Source organism: Falco biarmicus, chromosome 3, assembly GCF_023638135.1.
Source record: "Falco biarmicus isolate bFalBia1 chromosome 3, bFalBia1.pri, whole genome shotgun sequence".
Classification (NCBI taxonomy): Eukaryota; Metazoa; Chordata; class Aves; order Falconiformes; family Falconidae; genus Falco; species Falco biarmicus.
In genome coordinates, this window is record NC_079290.1 from 115,293,416 (window position 1) to 115,312,663 (window position 19,248).

The 19,248-nt window shown below is 50.6% G+C and overlaps 1 protein-coding gene across 6 annotated transcripts in view; it reads right to left on the reverse strand.

The window, feature by feature from the left end:
- ARID1A (AT-rich interaction domain 1A) overlaps nucleotides 1-19,248 on the reverse strand; it is an 83,381-nt gene that overhangs the window by 26,401 nt on the left and 37,732 nt on the right. For 5 of the 6 annotated variants that reach the window (XM_056330348.1, XM_056330351.1, XM_056330350.1 and 2 more), the window contains 3 exons: nucleotides 11,276-11,488; nucleotides 10,049-10,510; nucleotides 8,993-9,106 (listed from right to left, as the gene is read on the reverse strand). In XM_056330348.1, coding sequence (XP_056186323.1) covers nucleotides 8,993-9,106; nucleotides 10,049-10,510; nucleotides 11,276-11,488 — 789 coding nt within the window. The remainder of the gene's footprint in view (nucleotides 1-8,992; nucleotides 9,107-10,048; nucleotides 10,511-11,275; nucleotides 11,489-19,248) is intronic. The other variant, XM_056330347.1, reaches the window with a different exon arrangement.

Genomic DNA, 19,248 nt, shown 5'->3' on the forward strand with positions numbered 1-19,248 from the left:
GCCTCTTCTCTTCTAATCCCCCCTCAAAACGGGACAAGATCAGCAATCAGAAGGAACCAAGGGATGCAATGAAACCACTGGATCTGGCCCCTCGGAACATCCCTGGAAGCTCAGCCTCTGACCTGAGCAAGGACCACACGTCAGTGACGAGAAACTCGACAGTTCCTAGGCGCTGCAGCAAGCTCCTTCAGAGAAAACCCCAAGGTCCTGGTTCCAAAACCAAGCGTGCAACAGGACCCTCGAGTCCCGTTACGTGCCACTTGCTCACCCAAGCAGTCCTTGCCTAAAGGAAAAAAAAACCGCTGGAATTTTACTACTTCAAGCGAAAAACACCTGCCCACTAAAACCAGGATGAGGAAGGTAACGCTACGGAGGCTTTCGCCTCTGCTAGGCAGAGTCCATATTCCCTTCTCTTAGGAGGGGTTTAAGCTGCTCTCAGGCATCAGCGCAGACAATTACAAACCTAAGATGGGGACTAGACCAGGCAGGAGAGATTTGTGCAGTTTCCTGGCTCAAAAAAAGAAGCTGAAAAGCTCATTCTTCCAGGCTGGCTTTAGACAAACTGGTAGAAGCTGCTGCTCTAGCTGCACTGCAGGAAAAAAGAGCATTCGGAAAGGCGGCTGTCGGGAGGAGGGGCTCAGCCTCGCACAAGAAATTTTACTCCGATTGTGAAAATAAGCTGCTGTTCTAATCCACCTCAGTAAATCGAGGTGAGTCCGGTCGTTTGGCAGAAAGCGGGTACGGAATAAAAAGGGAAGACGAGTGAGGGAAGCGCTGCTGGCTTTACTACATTCCTGCAACAGGGAGACCTTGCAAAACAGCCAGCGCTGCTACCGCAGCAGCCATTGATTTTTCAGAGGTCGATACTCCACTCCCACAGATCTACTCGGCAGGAGCTTTAATCACATCTACTGCTCCTACCCTGTGCCACCCCTCCTTCTTTTCCCCCTCCAAATAAAATTTTTAAAAATTAAAAAAAAAAAATATAGATACATGGAGGGGGGGGCAAGGGGGCCTTCCTCCCCCTCCAAACACTGCACAGATGAACAAATTTCATATTCTCAGTCTTTGGAGACCAGCGACTCAGGAGCTGTAGTTGCAGTGCAAAGTATAGCAGGAGTAACCTGATTCATCCACAGAACAAGATGTCGCTGAAGGGAAAACCCACCATGTGGAAGGCCAGCGTTCCCACTCGGGAGCGCAGGGTGCTGAGCTCTTCCGCAGGACCTAGGAAATGCAGCAGCAAAACTCTCTAGAAGAGTTTCCATTTAACCCTTTGCAAGCTGCTCAGCTTCTAAAAAGTACTCCTGGGTTTCTCTGAGCATTGCTACAACACAAAGCACTCACAGCAGCAGTGGTAAACGCTGATATTTCGCTTGATAGAGCAGCATTGCTTTAGCTACCGCCCAGTTGGGCTGGCCACCCACAGCAGTGTTGTCACGGGGAAGGATAAAACCTCCAGCTCCACCAGTAACGCTAAAGTCGCAGGAAAGAAGCGGGAAGGAGCCCGGGCACGAGGCGCAATCGGAGGATGCACGCAGGCGTTGGGGATGCAGGGACAGCGCTCCCAAAGGCTGGTCCGACATGATGCCCTGGGCAGGCAAGTGCCAGGACGGGTCTTGGGTGACAGACCCCAGCCCATGTATTTTAACGAACTTTTGTTTTCCTCCCAGAGGTCCTGAAGCGTTCTGCTGAGTGTGAAGCCAAAGCCCAGCTCGCACAAATCCCGCTGGAGGCAGGATGCCACCCGGGTACCACCAGCCGTAAGGATATTCCCGTTCCCAGCGGTGCTTCCTCTGGAAGGCGCTTTCCCGACTTCCATGTGTTCAATTTAGACTCCGAAGCATTTAGTCATCCCAGCATGTGACTGTGCCACCATGCCAACCGCACGGGTTCGGGTGGGCAAAGACACACAGGCAGAGGCAAGAGTCTGAAATAATTTTAAAAATTACCAAGGCCCCTGCTCAAGCCAATACTTTGGGGTTTACAGCAACTCGGCTCCTCGTATTCTCATCAGCCTCTTTGAAACAATTAAGAGTGACAGAATCTGTCTAAAAAAGCATTAGGAAGGAAGATTTTAGGAGAAAACAAGGTTTCTAAGGTATCAGGTATTTGCGAGTGGGGGGAATCTGGCAGACCTCTCACGGGAAAAAGCTGGAAGAAGCTGCCAGCTCCTTCCCAAAGCCCAGCACGCCGGCGGGGGGGGGGGGCAGTGACGGAGCGACTGAGCCCCCCGATGCTGCCCCCAAACCGCTCCCCATCAAGAACCTGTCTGCAATGCCGCACTGTGCCCAGGCACCGCCGGTCGGGATGGGACAGGGAAACAGAAGGCACATGCGGGAAGCAGTGAGGAAATCCTCCTCTCGGCCTGGCTCGGAGCGCGAGCGTGCACGGGAGGAGGGAACATACCCACAGAAACCTGGCCCGGGCCAGACGGTGACCTACACCCAGTGCCACCCTCAGGGTCAGGGGGCCACAACAGCCGATTCCTAGAGATGTCACTTCTTGCCATTTCAGGAAATGCATTTTTTTTCCATTTTTTTTTTTTTTTAATACAGGTTGCTGTTTTCCTCGGTAAGACCTGATGCAAAATTATCATAAAAGCCAATTATACAACTCCTGCTCCGATTACCCGGAGTGGTTTGAGATGACGGTGCCACGGAGGGGTGCGGGCAAAGCCCCCGGGAGTAGCGAGTGGAGGGACCCAGCCTGGGCTCCTGCCATGCCCCACATCTGAGCACCACATGGAAACTTTTCTCCCTGGCATTTATGACCGCGCACCTCTCCAAGAGAAGTCAATCCAGCGTGCCAAAAGGACGTTAACAGGGAAACGGTGCCTGTAAACCCAACGCTCCAGTGCGGCAGCATTTCCGAACGCATGCGGCGCCGTCAGCTGAAGTTCAACACCTTTACTTATCCCTCCAAGCGCTCCACGCGGAGGATGAAGGTCACGCCAACACGGCTGCTGCTCCCTGCCCAGTGCGGGACCGCAGGGAGGGTGACGTTGGGATGGAAAGGGGAGAGGATGGAGGTCAGTACGCCCGACATCGGAGAGGCTTCTGCACGTGCTGCAGGGTGTCCAAGGACACGAAGGCAGCAGAGAGGGCAGGAGCACCGGTTTTCCCTGCCTTACGCCGAGGAGCTCCTGGGAGGCACGTTCCCGAGCGTGGGGCACCTGGCGCGGTGGCACCGCACAGCTCCGGCACACGGAGCGGCTCCGTACCCGCAGGGGCTGTGTGTGACAGCGCACAGGCCATTGTTCGGGCTCCAGGAGGAGAAGCTGGTCATCCCCCAGCAATTTCCCGATTCAACACTGACCCGCCTAGTCCCTCCGGCCAGGCCCCGGAGAACAAGAGCCCGTCCTCTCCAGGGCGAGCCACTGCCTGCTCGCCTCGGCACGGAGGTCGCCATCTCCTCTGTCAGCGGGGTCCGTAACTGCGATCGCTCCTAAGGAAAGGCAGGGCTGGGGGTCCGGCAGTCGGCGCGAGGCGTGCCGGCAGGAAGCAGAGCTGAGCCGCTGGCGACCAGAATAGAAACAGGAAACGCGCCCGGCACTGAGCGCGGCGCAGGCTCCCACCGAGGGGCTGTGGGTGGGGGGGCGAGGGCTCCCTGCAGCCCACAGCCGGCCCCGGCGATGGGCACGGGCTGGGGGGCTCCGTCCCGGGCACCGGCTGGGATCAGCTCCCTGCAAACCCCGAGGGGAAGGGGTGGGAGGAGAGGCAACTGCCACATGGACACGTAGCTAGGTAGCCCTGAGAAGCAGGTCAGTGGGGTGAAATATGTCACTGGAGTGGCTGGAAGATTAGGGTAGCTGTGTGAGCAGCGCTCCATGCTCTCCACTACTAGCAAAACACAAAAATTGAATTGAATTAAAAAAAATAAAATAAGGCACAGCCTTCTCAAGAAACCACATGGAAACGATGGGCACAATCACACGCCGAGAAAAGCTTAGGCAGAGGAGCCTCAGTCGGGGGGGGGGGGGGGGGGGGGGGGGAGGGGAAGGGAAAAAAACCAACAAACCACATTTTCAGCTCCCATAACTTCGTATCAGCATGAACTGGAACGCAGCGATGTCTCCAATAGCAGCGTTTCAGGTATAGAGCCCCCGGTGCTGCTGTGTTTATGATGCTGCATCTCCGCTGCCAAGCCCAGGCACCACAGCAGGCAGCCACCCCGCTTTGAAATGCACCCGGCGCTAATCCCTCTCTTAAGGAGCAATAAGACAAGCTCAAAAGGCCAAACACAAACCAAACAGAAGCAGGAAGTCCCATATGGAAAAAGAAAAAAAAAAAAAAAAAAAAGAATGGTTGAAGTGACCAGCAGATTCAACTATAAAAGGTTCATTCCCCACACACAGACAAAATTTGTCCAAATGATTAATTTTAAGCTCAAGTTTTTAAGAAAACATTCGTTTCTGGGGCTGCATCTCCCTCTCCATCCATGGCAGCTTTGAGACAGTTTTTTACTGCATTTCAGCCTGTTGCATGGATTATTTCCAGGTCAGGGGATGCAGCTGACAGAGCTCGACTTCATTCCACATCAAGTACCTGCAGAGGACAAGCTGAAATGACCACTTTGTAAGAATGGAAAATCCAAACAGTGCTTCCGTGACAACCTCCAGTGTCCAAATTCAGAAACTACTTGACTTAAGAAAGGAAGAGGTAATCCAAGAACACACCCCCCCAAAGTGCTGAGGATGCTCACAGAAGGGTTCTTCCTGCACAAGCCCAAACTCCACAGCCTCATCCCTCTCCCCTCCCCACAAAACCGACTTTTGCTGAATCCATGCTGCGAAGACCCAAGACCACAACGCACATTCAAAACTTGAACGTGGATCAGGAATTTGTTTTCACGTGGTTATGTTCCTTTCTGCCATTGACAAGACGCTTTTCAGATGTAAAGTCACAGAGACGAACCAAAGCGACACGCAGCTGCATAAGCAAAACAGTTTTCCAATAGCACAAAATACTGAGATTAACAGGATTCCCACTCCACATCAAGACAAAAATAAGTTGCCCGGAACAGAAGACGGATGGGGTTTCTCCCTCAGGCTATGCGCTGACCCAAACAAACCAAGGATATTGTGAGCCGGGAATTCTGAAACTTCTGTCCAAGCTGCCCCAGCTCTGCTTCGTTACTCTGCAACGAGAACTCAGACCTTGCTATTTTAGAACCTCCAAAACCTCACCAGGATCCATCCTCCTGGCTCAGCCAGGAGTCCCACCCCTCGAAGAACCTTTCCTAAGGAAGCACTGCTGCAAACAGTGCCTCGCACAAACGTTTTGCTTTCCACAGATAGGAAAACTTCACTGAAGCTATCCCAAAAGGTCCACTGAAAAGCCAACACAAGCCAGTAGATCTTGGTATCAAATTCGTTTTGCTTTATCAACTGCCTGGAAGTCCTAACACCACGGATCCCAACTTCTGTCGGTGGGAAGGAATGCACAGCCTGGCGTGGCAACTGCTGCCTCCATGCTCTACACCTCATGCGTCTCAAAGACATCAGGAACTTGCACTCAACTCCTGCAAGGCAGCCCACACGACAGACTGGGGGCAAGATAACAACCTGTTGCACGTTCCATAGCAAGATCCAAAATTCCTCCCCACAAACACAACAACTCCACAAAGCTCTGCAGCAGATCCGATTTGCAATCCAAACCCAAATGGATGTCCCAGCACCCGATTCGCTTCCCCTACACTTGCTACCAGCGCCTTCCATGGCTAAGCAGAAGGTAATTAATAGCCGGAAATATCTAACCCCTACAGACTCAGAAGCCGAGCCTCAAAAGGTAAAGACACCGAATAAACTGGATACGGCTGGCCAGGAAGAATTTTTTTTGCGAAGGAGAGGAGACTAAGGTATCTCCTGGGAGAAACAGATTCCTACCAAGGATTACCATTCCTCTATTACACCCAGACACAAAAGACTGCACTTCACTTCTCCCATACACAATAGCAATCTAAGTTTAGTTTCACTGCAATCCTGACAGCGATTCCCTAGGGAAGCAGCAAATTCTTCCGATAAATTCTTCCACCTTGCCTGCTCCGGGGGAAGAGCACCAGCCCGGACACTCGCCTGGGTGAGCTTCTCTTTGAAAAAGGCATCAGCGAGCTCAGGTTAGCGGCACCGTCCCCCAAAATACAGCCAGTACGCCCTTCAGAATGGGAACAACAAACCAGGAACACTTCAGCGAGAGCAGCTTCAACACGAGCAGAAACGGGAGAGCAGACATTTTGCTACTTACAGATGAGCAGACAAAGCCTCAGAGAAATCCGTCATTTGGCTCTTCTGCTGCTAAAAGTCTCCGTATGGGAACATCGTCAGGAAAAAGTTTAGTTAGTGACGCAAAAATAATTATCAGGCAGATATCCTGAAGGCCCCCATCCAGAAGGATCAGCGTGACATTTTTTCCGGCAGATCCTACCTAGCACAGCCACAAGAGCTGAACAACTTGACAATGTCACTGTCTAGGAGACCACCAGCGCCGGCAAAGGCAACGGGATCAGCCGAAGGAAACATTCCCCCTTCACTGCTCAGGACTCCAGCATTAATGTTAACGTACAATATTCATGGGTAAAGGCCAAAGACTCGTACAGGCACTGGGTACAGAAATTTAACACTTTACAATAATTTTAAAAAGCCACAACCACCTTTTCTTGCTGGAGCTGATCTGTGTTTAATTAAAGATGATGCACGGCACGATTTGCCCCGGTTCTGAGATACCCAGCGAGCTATTCCACAGTGCCCACCCAGGCTTGCAGGAGGGCTCGGAACTCCACAAAAAAATTAAAAACCCACAAACTAACTACACTTCTGTAAGTCATACATCATGGCAAAACAGGGATCTCTGAATCCTCCCGAGCAGGATAAAAACAGACAGACTGAGCAATATAAGGAAGATAAAAAGAAATTGATGGCACCCTTCCACGTAGCTCTTCTGCTTCTAAGCATCCCCAGGCCAAACTGCGGGCAAGAGATTGATCTCTAGAACAAAAAGTGGGCTTCCACACACCTCGGGGGTCCTCCCTCTAAACCGTCCCACAGCATCACTGCCTGGGCATCTCTCAGTTCAGGCACAGTGGTGCTGCTCTCGTCCTACGAGACCCTAACAAGACAACAAGGAGTGTCACCTACCAGACCAAGGGTGAGTTTCTGCAGGGGGGGCTTCTTTTTGTAATTTTTGCCTATGAAGGAAGGGAAGAGCTGAGAATCCCCTGGGCTTGAGTAAGCTAAAGACTGCTTGATTTCTTAAATGCAAATTATCTGGTGATAAAATCAGGAAAACAAGATGACTATACAGTCTTTTGGAAACAGAAGCCAGCTTTATAGCTAAGCAATGCTAAAAGCTGGGACACTTTTTTTGCAGCCTGGATTTCTCCTCAGCCAACCTCCAAAGCATCTGACCAGAAACCGACGGACATACCAACAGACATTTAAAACTTTTCACCTGGATCAAACTCCCTCGTTCCTAGATGCCATCACTCGTTAGGGCAGAGATGGATTATCTTTTTTTTTTTTTTTTTTTTTAATAGCTACTGGGGAAAAGGGAAAACTTGAAAGGGGCCAAACACATTGAACTAGGAGGTATAAAACAAACTCCCACATGGTGCTGAGAAGGAGATGCTTCTGCTGAGGAGAGCAACTAATGCCCATAACCCGAGTCAGAGGGTGCTGACCGGCAGGATTCGGGAAGGCTCCATCAACAATGCTACTGGACAGGACTGCCCACCGTTCCCAGCTAGAGCCATTTCTTCAATTACTTCAGTGGCTTCACTTTTCCTACCTTCTTCACCAGAAGATGGGTCAACACGGAAGAACTTGTGGAAAGGCAGAGTGGAAAGAAACACGCTATTTAAAAAAGGATTTTTTTTTTCCCCAGGCCTCAGAACAAATTAAATCTTTGTAATCAGGGTCCAAAAGGAGAAGAAAAAAAAAAAGAAAAGAAAGAAAGAAGAAACAACCCACAACTACTCCCATTAGGCGGTCAGAACTAGAATCACTTTGTATTTTGGGTGACAACTTGTACCCACAATCCAAATGAATTATTTCAAGGGGCTCACAACAAAGCCATTCTCATTGCTGAGAGTAAAAATAACTTCGCTACACACACAGCTCACTCTCCCCTGACCGATGCAACTGCAGCTTTGAAAAGTGACAGTCGAATAAAAAAAAAAAATACAGGCTCCCTCACTTCCTACTGGTTACAGAGCAAGGAACCAGCAAAATCAGAACTGGGCAGCTCAAAACTCTTCCTCCGAGTCAAGAGGCACTGACCAACTTGTGCAAACCAATCTAAACTTTTAACCCTTCTCCATTTTCTCGACGAAGCCAAAGTTAAACTACTCTGGTCCAAAATCCACCGGAGCACCAGGCACCCTTCTCACACCCAGCTGCGCGCTGTACAGCCAGCAAGCAGGTTTAGAATGCAAAAGAAAATATAATTCTCCATCTATCAAGGCAGGAGCCATCTCCGACTGATCTTCCTCACTCCAGGTACTAATAAACTTGTCTTTTTCACCAACTGTTCAGTCAGATTGGCCCAAAGAAGCTTATATCAGCAGCGTAAGGATCCAGTGACACAGAAAGGGAACCACGCTGCCAGCCTGCTAACCACCAGCGCGACAGTGGGCTGAAGGAACAGGAAAATAAAATAAAAATGAGACTCTTTCCCCTAAAGGTCAAGGTCTGCTCTAACAGCAGCCAAGTACTTTAGGCACCGCAAACAAAAAGCTCAAAAAAAAAAAAAAAAAAAAATCTTTTTGCTAGAATGTGCAGACCAGAGTATTTAGGGTTAAACTTTACTCTCAAATCCATTACTTTTGTAAATTACATTTAATCTCCAGTGGGAAGCCAGAAGCTAATGACTTCGTAAAAAGCACAGGCAGCCTCCATCATTCCCATTTCCATGTGGAATACTACCAGTGCTAATTTATCCTGCTGTGCTCCTGATTGCCCTCGCCCCATTCACTTCCAGATCAGCTCACCACTCACCGGCAGGCTGGAAGGTCTGGACTGAAGGTTCAAGTTCATATCTTCTTGCCCTTTACTGGAAGCCATTGAGGGAGCAGATGATGCCTGGGACCCAAACGAGTCTTGAGATAACTCCTGCAACATCAAGAAACACCAAAAAACCCACAAATGGGAATAAAATAAAGCCTCTGCTGGAATCACTCGGGTATGTTCTCATGTAAAAGAATGATGGACCCTCAGTGACATTTGCCCAAAACAGGCAAGAAGACAGCAAAGAGCTCAAGCCAGCAACGCCTACTGCTCGGCAGGAGGACAAACACCACCGGGCTGCTACGGAGCGCTGGGAGCAGCAGCCTAAACCGTGACAACACAGTAATTCTCTGGCTTTCCCTTATTACAGCTCCTGAAGAACAGGGACTGTCCTGGGAGACGGCCCACTTGGCTTCTTGATCTTCTCTAACATCTCGGGGTACCTCTGAGCGCTTCGCTACACAAACCAGGCAAGTCAACCAAAACCTGCAACTTTTCAATGCGTTGCAAGGTTTGCTGAAAGGTCCCAGCCAGCTTTTCAGACAACTATTAAAACACTACACCTTGAGGAAAACAAATTATCAAAAAAAAAAAAGTTTGCTTCATGATTTTACCTTCAATTCCATCCACTTGCTGCTTTATTTCTCCTCCCTAATTTATACCTAAGAGTCAACTCTTCCACCACCACCTGTCGCTGCGCTGTGTTCCGCTGTCGTGCGGAAGCAGGGAGCTCTGGGGACCACCTGGAGAACTTCTGCAGAGCACGGCGTGAGAAATCATCCCCTTACAGAACCCTCCAGCCTGGTGTTGCTCACCAGCAGCATTTACTCAACACCAGCGCTAGCGCGGCTGAGCCTATTACCACCGTAACACCTCTCCGTAAGAGATACGGATCTAGACACAGCAGAGCAGGCAGCACATGCGTTACCGCCATCGCTCCGGCTTGCTGACACGTAGTTCAACCGACTTTAAGGCACAAAGGACGGGACTCACCCCGATTTCTTTACAAACCCCTTAGAGAAGGAGAGCAAGCTGGAGACAGCCTACCTGAGGCGGGGGGAAGCGCTGCTGGGAGTACGCAGACTGCTGCTGCGGCGGCTGCGACGGGGGGTATGAGGATGACTGCTGAGAAAGAGCCGAGGAAGCAGCCTGCTGCGTCTGCTGCTGCTGCTGGTAGGGCGACTGTGCCTGCTGCTGCGAGTAGGGCGGCTGGCTCTGTTGGTGCTGCTGGGCTGTGGGCTGCTGCGGGGGGTAGGGAGTGGGGGACTGCTGATGGGGCGGCTGGGACTGCTGCTGCGAGTACGCGGGCTGCGACGCCTGAAGCTGCGGAGGCTGAGACTGCGGCTGTTGTTGCTGCTGATAAGAAGGCTGAGCGTGAGGGGTCTGGGATGGAGGCTGCTGAGAGTATGGAGGCTGCTGCTGCTGCGGATGGGGGCTCTGCTGGTTGTAGTAGGGAGTCTGGCTTTGCTGCCCATACGCGCTGGGGCCCTGCTGTCCGTAAGGAGGCATCTGCAGAAGAAGACAGAGTTCTACCAGTTATGAAGGTCTTTTACATACACACACAAAGTTAAGGTTATGCTCAAGGAGGGAAAAAACCCAGTAAAATATCAGGGACCTGTGCAGAGCAGTGTACTGGGAATATACTGGATACATCCCAGACAACAGCAAGTCACTTGTGTATGACATTATTACATATCATTATCATTATTGTTATATTAGTATTATTAGTGTTAGGCAGTAACAAAATTTTAATAGGCACCATAACTAGGTTTTCAGGGATCCCTATCTGACCACCATTCAACGACAGTAACATCGAAAGGAAAGACTGCTTGCTCAAGAAAAAAAAAACAAAAAGCCAAACAAACAAAAAAAAAAAAACCACAAAAAACCCCACCGAAACCAAAGGCAGCCTTTTGACCCCTGCAAACAGTCCAGCAGGAGCCACTTGGATCATGTAATGAGCCAAAACCGACCCCAAGTCATTTCTTCTGTAAAAACCAGCCGCGTCTTTAACAGAACACAGCGGAAAGGACACCCTGCTCCCCTGGCTACTTATTTTTCCCTTGTTTGATTCACTGCTCCGCCTCTCTTGGAAGCAAGGAATCCCCAGGTCCTCGTCCATGGATCGCACACAGATCCAGGTACCTAAAGGCCGTTTTACCCAAGCGACCGATCCCACCTGGCTGAAGGAGATCCCTGCCGGAGGCACCGCGCTCGGCTGCTCTTCTGCCTGCCCCGCTGCCAACAGAGACCACAGAAGCTCGGGTGCTCTACCTGCTGTGCATATGAGATGCTGCCCATTGTACTTTGCGTCCTGCTTTGCATTCCCATGGGATATCTCTGGGGAGTCTGTGGCCCATAGGGCTGTCCTGGGTAGCCGTGTCCTTGCTGCGGTCCCGCCTGAGGTCCCTGTTGCTGTGTGTATGGGTTGTTGCCTCCGTATGGCTGTGGCCTCATCTTCCCCATCTGATCCATCGGGCTCGAAGGCTGCAAAGCAAGTTGCGACACATGATGTACATCCAGCTACGGACAAGGAATCGTTTGCAGCTTCCCAAAAACCCCAGAAGAAAACTTTAAACGGTTGGAGCAGAGAGGCAGAAACTCGCCCGTCTCTCCTCAGGTGCTAAATCCCTTCTGAATTACAGCAGGATTCCTGCTGCCCTTCCAAACCTACAGACATCCCACAAAGAAGTAACCCAAGGAGAAGCCATCACTTTGTGCTGACATATCTCCCGTGGCCAGGGTACAGGAAAGAAGCAGAGGAAGGATCATTAAGAACGATGAATTATCAGTGTTAAGTAGCTTTTCCCCATAGTAGGTTCTAGTTTAATGTCTAGATATTCCACAACAAGGTACGTTTAGGCTGAAAATTGAAATATTCACAAGAAACGCTGCTTCTTTCACATACAGCAAGGTCTCCCAAACCACTACAGGCTGTTGATTTACACTTACACATTTCAATTAATTAATACTGATGTAGTAATCCTGGGCAGTGCTGCTGCCATTCACTGCGTTCAAGACTAAAGTTCCATTTCTGCCTTTTTTTTTTTTTTTTTAACGTGCTTTGTGTCTGCTGCCTTTTGTAGAATAAAGGTTTCTAAATCAAATTTCTTCAAATGCACAGAAAAAAATAATAATATTTGTCAGCCTTGAAAGTTGTATCCCTGAGTTTTAGAGCAGACATGATGAGACGAGTGAATAAATGCAACTTTCCTAGGACTTCCCAGTCTGCGCTACCCCTGCCCAGAGCCAAGACACAAGAACAGTCCATAAAATTTCCTGAAAAAGCTCTAAAGCTCAAAACACAACCTTTCCACCTCGGCAGTCCTGCTCCCGCACTAAAGCAAGGACTGGTTTGGCGTAGTGACCTCCAAATGAATCCCAGGCGCAGTCTTTAATCTCCATCACTCGGACTGAATAAGAATTGTTCGCTGATCTGATGACCTAACTAATACCAATTAGATGTTTTCCACCAGATCACCATGACAATGGACTCTCTATTACACCATCCCTTCCTGCAACTAGCCCTAGGGTGGTATTTGTACAGACCCACCCTCCCCGGCTGAGATCAGGTGCTTGAGGAGTGGCACTACAGGTCGGCACAAGCAAATACTGCACAGAGCCAGCTGGAAGAATCCCCCAGACCAGAAGAGGATCGCAGTTACATTTGCAAAATCCACCCTGTTAGTAAATAAATAAATAAATAAATAAATAAATATATATATATATATATATATAAAAAAAGGAAAAAGTTGGTGCAGTATGCTACACTTCAGAAAATCCTACCCCAACAAGCCAGCACAGCTTGAAGCCCCAACACACAGACCCCGAAACCATTTGTTTGACCAGCTGTCTGCTCCGCGCTGCCAGCATGCACAGCGCCCAGCCCGCGCCAAGCGCCGCCACGTAGGGGGCTAATGGCACTGGGGGGCACTGGGAGCCCAGCCATGGCCACCGCGGGACAAGCCCCCCGTTCTGGTAGGGGGGGTACCCACGCCACTGGGATGGGGCCCCCTCAGGCAGATCCGCAGCGATATGGCACAAATCGGTGATGAACCGGGTCCAAGTCCCGCCGGCACCGCAGCCCCGGACACCCCGCAGATGCTGTCCCTGCATCCCATGGAAGCTGGTCACCGACCACCACCTGTGTGGCACCGGCACGATCCTCTCCGTCGAGGCAGATTTTGGATGCTTTGCCGTGCTCAGCTGTGCGGGATGTTTCTGGTTTTGTCCGTACTGACGCTAAAACAGCTCCAGAAAAGCCACGTTTCATGTTGAGGAGGAGGAGTAAGGTGGAGAGAGGCTGCGGGACCTCAGCCAAGGAAGCCGGAGACCCTGGACCCCTCGCACCCACGTGGGTTTTGTACCATGCTCTGACAAAGAGCTTCTATTTGGGGGGAGACAGGGAAAAGAAAGAAAGAAAAGGGGTCTTTGATAGCTCTACTTGGAATCTTCTGAGCTGCAGTGGCTTCCCTCCTGAATGGGAGCACCCATGTGGAGCATCCATACACCCTAAGGGATGCAAATTGTGTTTACATCTTCCGAGCAATTGTCCCTGATGCTTCCTGAGCCTTGCCTGGTGGGTATCACCCCAGATTACTGACATCTTTTCCCTCCCTGAATTATCTTCTTTGGTATGTAAAAACCTGGTGCCACCAGGAGCTTCCCAGGCCCCGCCTTTTGAGAAGTCAAACCAACACCCCCCCTTCCCTCTACCTGACCAAGGGCAACTTTGGGGTCACCAATTAAATATTTCAGCATCTTTTCCATTTGTTTCTTGCTTCCTCCCAGTTGTTACCTCACCTCTGCAGCCCGCTAGCAAGGGCAGCTTCTCAAATACATTCCTCTTCAGGGATTTCTTTTTTTTTTTTTTAAATTTTTAATATTTTTTTTATAATACACACACACCACATGCTGCCTCCTCTGCACAGATTTTCCTGGCTGTGGTCACCCACAAAGCTAACCATATCTTCAGGAAGGATAGAAACAAGGTGAAGATCCACTTTTCCATGACTCCTCCAGGAAGCATGACGACTGTTACAAACACTTGAAGAAACATTTGGAACTGTTTACGCAGCCATAGAAAAAAAAAAAAAAAAAGGGGGGGGGGGGGGGAAGAAAAAAATGCCGAAACACAAAACCCAAAGATATTTCCAGGATGCGACCAAGTTGTCACCTTGATTGCTCGGCGTAGGAGTGCACAATGTGCTTCTAAACTGCGCCGAACTGCCGCTCTTCCACGAGGCCCTAGCACACAGAGGATGCTAAAAACAAACATGAAGAGCATCCCTCTAAATTACAGCCTTACAGATAAAATCCTATAAACAGAAGAAATGTAAACGCCAATTAATCTCTAATGAAGAAACTCTTCCGTACACGCGCTCCTGACGCGTTGCAAACCAACGGGCTAATTTGCGCTCCCCAGGGCTGCCGTGTCATCTCAGATGCAGCAGCACGTGGCTTCTTCCTTCAAAAATCTCCCATTAAAAGACACATTTCTTTTGCTGACGGGGCTTTTTGCTCCTGTCTTGGCGGCATTGCCCTGGCTCAAGGCACCTACCATTGGAAAGTCTACTTGAATCTGCCACCTCAACCCTTTTAGGTCGTTGAACTACACGTGCCTCAAGGAAAAAGCAGTCCGTGCTGGAACAGAGGGATGCACGGGTTGGTCCAGGAGCTCAGGCAAAGGCTTTGGGGGGCTGGAGGTGTCACACAGCTCCCTCGCACGCCCACAGTACCCGGGATGGGCAAGGCAAGAGGCAGCGATGCCTGTTTGCCTGCAAGAACACTTCAGGATAAATAAGGAAATACCAAACTGCGGCTGCAAAAGGCTGGAGATTCTTCTGTGGACTGATACATGGGAAATCCTTTCAATAGGAAACCACAGGAGTAGATTACTGTGATTACACTTCAAAAGCAAAGGCCCTGCCACAGAGAGACATAATTGAGAGAAAGTGTTGCTCCTTGATCACTGAAGTCCAGACCCCCTGCTTACGCCTCCTTGCATTCACAGAAATTGCCTCCATTCTCCCATCGCCGCCTCTGCTGGTTTATAACACCGCGAAGCACCAAAACTCGGCAAAACACAGCCCTGCCACCAGGCAAACTTGCAAAAGCAAAGTTGTTTGGTACAGCGTGTCGACCGTAAGCCGGCGCTCCACAGAAACTGCTGAGCTTTCGAGAAAATTTAAGGTATTTCTAGACTAAGAGCTTGTAACAGCAAGCCCAAAGCGAGCTTAAATTGCCAAGTTCAAAAGCTCTCCACATCAGCGTGTGTCATGCAAAGGATGGTAGACCTCTGAAACAAGACGGCGCTGTGAAAACCAGCTTGTCTTCGAAAAAAACACCAGTTAAAAAAAAAAAAGGGGGGGGGGGAAGAAAAGGGGGAAAAAAAAAAAGCTTCTAAGCAGATGAGAGGACTCAAAACAATTGTTTTCAGATTTTGTCCAGCAGAAGCGGAATTTGGACCCTTGAAAGAACAGTTTGGTTAAATCGGAGGGGACTTAATGTTCCCAGCAGGAAAACGGGTAAAGGGAAGAGGCAAATCCCACTTTGGAAGCAAGAGCCAAACCCTGCACAGCTGTACGGAAAAATGCAATTCTGACTTTCCCCGATTACCTTATTGCATATTTGTATTTTATTATGCCAGCAAAAGAAAGGAGAGTCATTTACCGAGCTCTCCAGTTTCAAATCAGCGTCATTCAACTATTGGCAAACGTGGGTATTGGCCACAACCGGCTTCCTCAGCTGCCCAAAAAAAAAAAAAAAAAATAAAAATAGAGAGGCCAAAAAATAATTTAAAAGAGCCCTGAGCTCTCACCTTGGATTTGAAGTCTTCCAGAGCAGATTTGTTGCCCATTTTTTGTGATAAAAAATAATAAAAAGCATTACTGGCTGTTTAACCGAGAGAAGCCCTAATTGATTCCCACAGTAATTAACCTGCATTTTACCTCGGAGAGTGGTAGTTAAGGAAGTCGGCACTGCTATTTATAACTCATCTCAAATTGAGGGCAGACTGCCTAAAATCTAACACATCCCAGCTGTACTCCTGTTTGAACTGGGGCCAAGGGAATTTTTTAAAGCAATCTTGGCACCGAATGAATGACACCACCAGTACGAGCGCGTGTGGTTGTGTTGTGGTGACGTAGCGGTGGAGGTGGAAGGGGAAGGGGGGGCCGCACGCCGTAATCCCTCTCCCAAGCCCGTTCGCCGCGGCCGAGGCCGGTAACGCCACGCTGGAGCCGCCCACCGAGAGCCAAACACAGGAAACTTCTTTTCCTGTGGAAGCCTTGGAAGTGGGAAGCACATGGCTAATCTGCATAAAAGCAAAGCCACCCCGGCTCCGGCCAGGAAGGTTAGTGCTCCTCGGCTCTGGCCAGGGAGCTGGCTGCCTGCGAGGACTTGGACCCGTGCCGGATAACCCAGAACGAGCCGGGAACAGATGGGCAAGGACCCCGGCAGCCACGGCCCCGCGCACGTCACACGCCACATGGCCCTGCCAGCACGAGCCATTGTCTGGCTGCCGAGCACCGGTACAAAGGGGAGCCCGGCCGGACCCCCGGGGCTCCCACCACTGGCAGATGCTCCCCCCAGCATCACCGCTGGCCAGGGACCACCGAAGCGCGGAGAGCTGCGAGTGGCCGAGCCGAGAAGATGCTGCCCAGCGCCAGCGCTGGTTAGGACCATCCCAAACAAACTGCTCACCTCCCCCAGACTGGATCCGGACGGGATCTCACTGGGGTGAAGGGTCTCGGGGGAAGGGCACGCTATTCCCTTGGGTCTCCAGCCCCTTGCTACCCAAAGGCAATGCCAAGCAGTCTCTGCGGCCGGTAAAGCCACCGCGGATTGCCGCGCTGGCCGTAAAAATGATGTTAGTGGTGGACAATGCTGGGAAAGGGGACTCATCTTCCCTGGCAATCAGCCAGCTGGGATCACGGTCATCTTCATCATTGAAACCAGGCAAGAGAATCAAATGACCCTGTGCTGCCCCAACCCTTCCGTGCCGTTTCTATCAACATCAACAAGCGGTATCAAGCAGAAGATCCACAACGGCAGCACCACTCCAACAGGCTGGCAACACCTACAGTGGCTCACAGGAAAGACCTGGGCTCAAACCCCCTGCCCACCTTCCAGTGCCTTCCACCCCGCGGAGGAAGACCAACCAAGAGTCACGGCAGGTGGGAAATCACTCCAGAAAAACCTCTGGAAAAATACTCTGTCTTGACCGCAAGGCCGCCAAGGGGTTTTATCAGCTTAGCATTAATATTTCTAAAAAGCAACCCTAATTGAAGTGGAGAGGCTGCACTGACCTTTGCCATTTCTAGTACGTTCCACAGCCTCTGGAGCTACCAAGAGACACCAGCGCTGGGTCAGGTCTTAGAGGTCCCAACACCCTTAACACGCAGCATCCACACTGCCTCCAGGGATGAGGGCTTTGACCTCCCACCTCCAAGCCCTCCCCCTAAACAGAACCTCTGCCGTATTTTCAAGTTCAAAGGGCACCATGAGCCTGCAGCATCGAGGCACCGGCACCTGGATCAAGGCAGACCCAACGCTCTGCATGCTCACCAGTGCTCAGCTACGTTAGGTGGGACGGTACCTGCACCTGAAGGTCCTGGTGAACAAGTGTGAAACGCAGGAGATGGCCCCTAGCCGGCCCCAAGCCTTGCAGAGCCAGCAGCCAGCCAGGCTGCGACAGCACACACCAACCAAGGGATGGACACAAGCGGGAGCCGCTGCCTTGTGACATGTGACCACCCATGGCACCGCTACCACAAGTTTAGACAGCTAATGGGGTGCAGGGGACCCCGAGACAGCTAATGGGGCGCAGGGGACCCCGAGGACCATAGCCATGTCCCACGGGCAGCGCAAGATGCTCCAGCATCCTCACTCTCAGCCGGCCGCCCATGCACCCCGTGCCCACCTGCGTCCTCCGCAGCCCCTCGCAGGCGGCTCCAGCTCCACCAGCCTGGAGAGCTCGGGCTGAGGAACAAGCACAAACTAACCACCATCCTCGTTTGCGAGCAAACGCGATTTGGCTCCCAGCGAGGGGCACTTTCATCTGATCTATTTAAGGTGCAACCGGCTGCGCTAAGGTCAATATCCCAGCCTGAACTCGCTGCCTTTTATAGCCTGCGCAGGGCAGCGCACTGGGTCATACCTCACTGCCTCCTCCACGGTGGTCTGCTTTTAAGGAGAGATGGAAAAGGCCGAGAGGAAATTGAAAGTTAAGAGAAAAATAAAGATCCTCCTGTAGCAGATGAAGATGCCCCCAAAAGACGAGACACCTAGAAAACCCCTCGGTAACCACCACACCGAAGGGTACCGAGTGCCTCACCAGGACACTATAAACGACGAGCGCGTTTTACAGAGACAGCCATCCCAGAAACATGCACTTCCCTCTTTTCTTCCCCCCTCCCTTTTTTAAACTTGAGAAATCCACCAACTTCCCCCAGTTCCCCAGCATAAGCAGGACAACATGCCGAGGCTGCGCCAGCACTGCTCAGCACCCACCAGCCGCTTTCCTTGCCCACCCTCCAGGGCAGGACCCATCGCTTTGGGAAACATGCACTCCCATGAGGAAGCACTCCCGTAAGGAAGCAGGCTGGGTTGCTCTGACTCACACCCATAAGCTTGGGGTACCAAACCAAAAAACTGTTTTTTGGAATATAGTACAGGACGAGTTTCAAGGCGACAAACACTCACCCTTTGGAAACCTGAAGGACAAATCTTATTTTTATGTAAGCTATGGAAAAATAAAACTCCCCCCCCCAAATCCTAGAGCCTAACTTAGATTTGAACATATAACAAAGAGGTGATGTATCATCTCGTTATCAATGGCCAATGCAGATTTAATTACCGGTTGTTGAACTGTTCAGATAAATGACCTCTGCCCAATGGTTTCGGTTCTGCAACTAGAGGGAGCCTGGTTTGTCTTCTGACTTTTTCCAGTAGGTCAAAGTTTGACTGAAGACACTTTCTATTCCTCTAATCTCCAGCTGACAATGGGCCGCGGAAGAAGCCGATGGTACCACGGCCACACGCGAAAGGCAAACAGGACATTTTCAAAATGACTTTGCTCACCTGCTTCTAACTACGTGAAGCTCCTGCAAACTTTCAAATCAGCCCCGTTCAACGTTGCTCCTTTCCTTGATCATACTTTTATTACATCAGCTCCTTTGGGGGGGATTTTCTGTAAATCCAGGATACTCAGTTTTACCCATGGAAAAAAGATGAGTAAGTCTTCT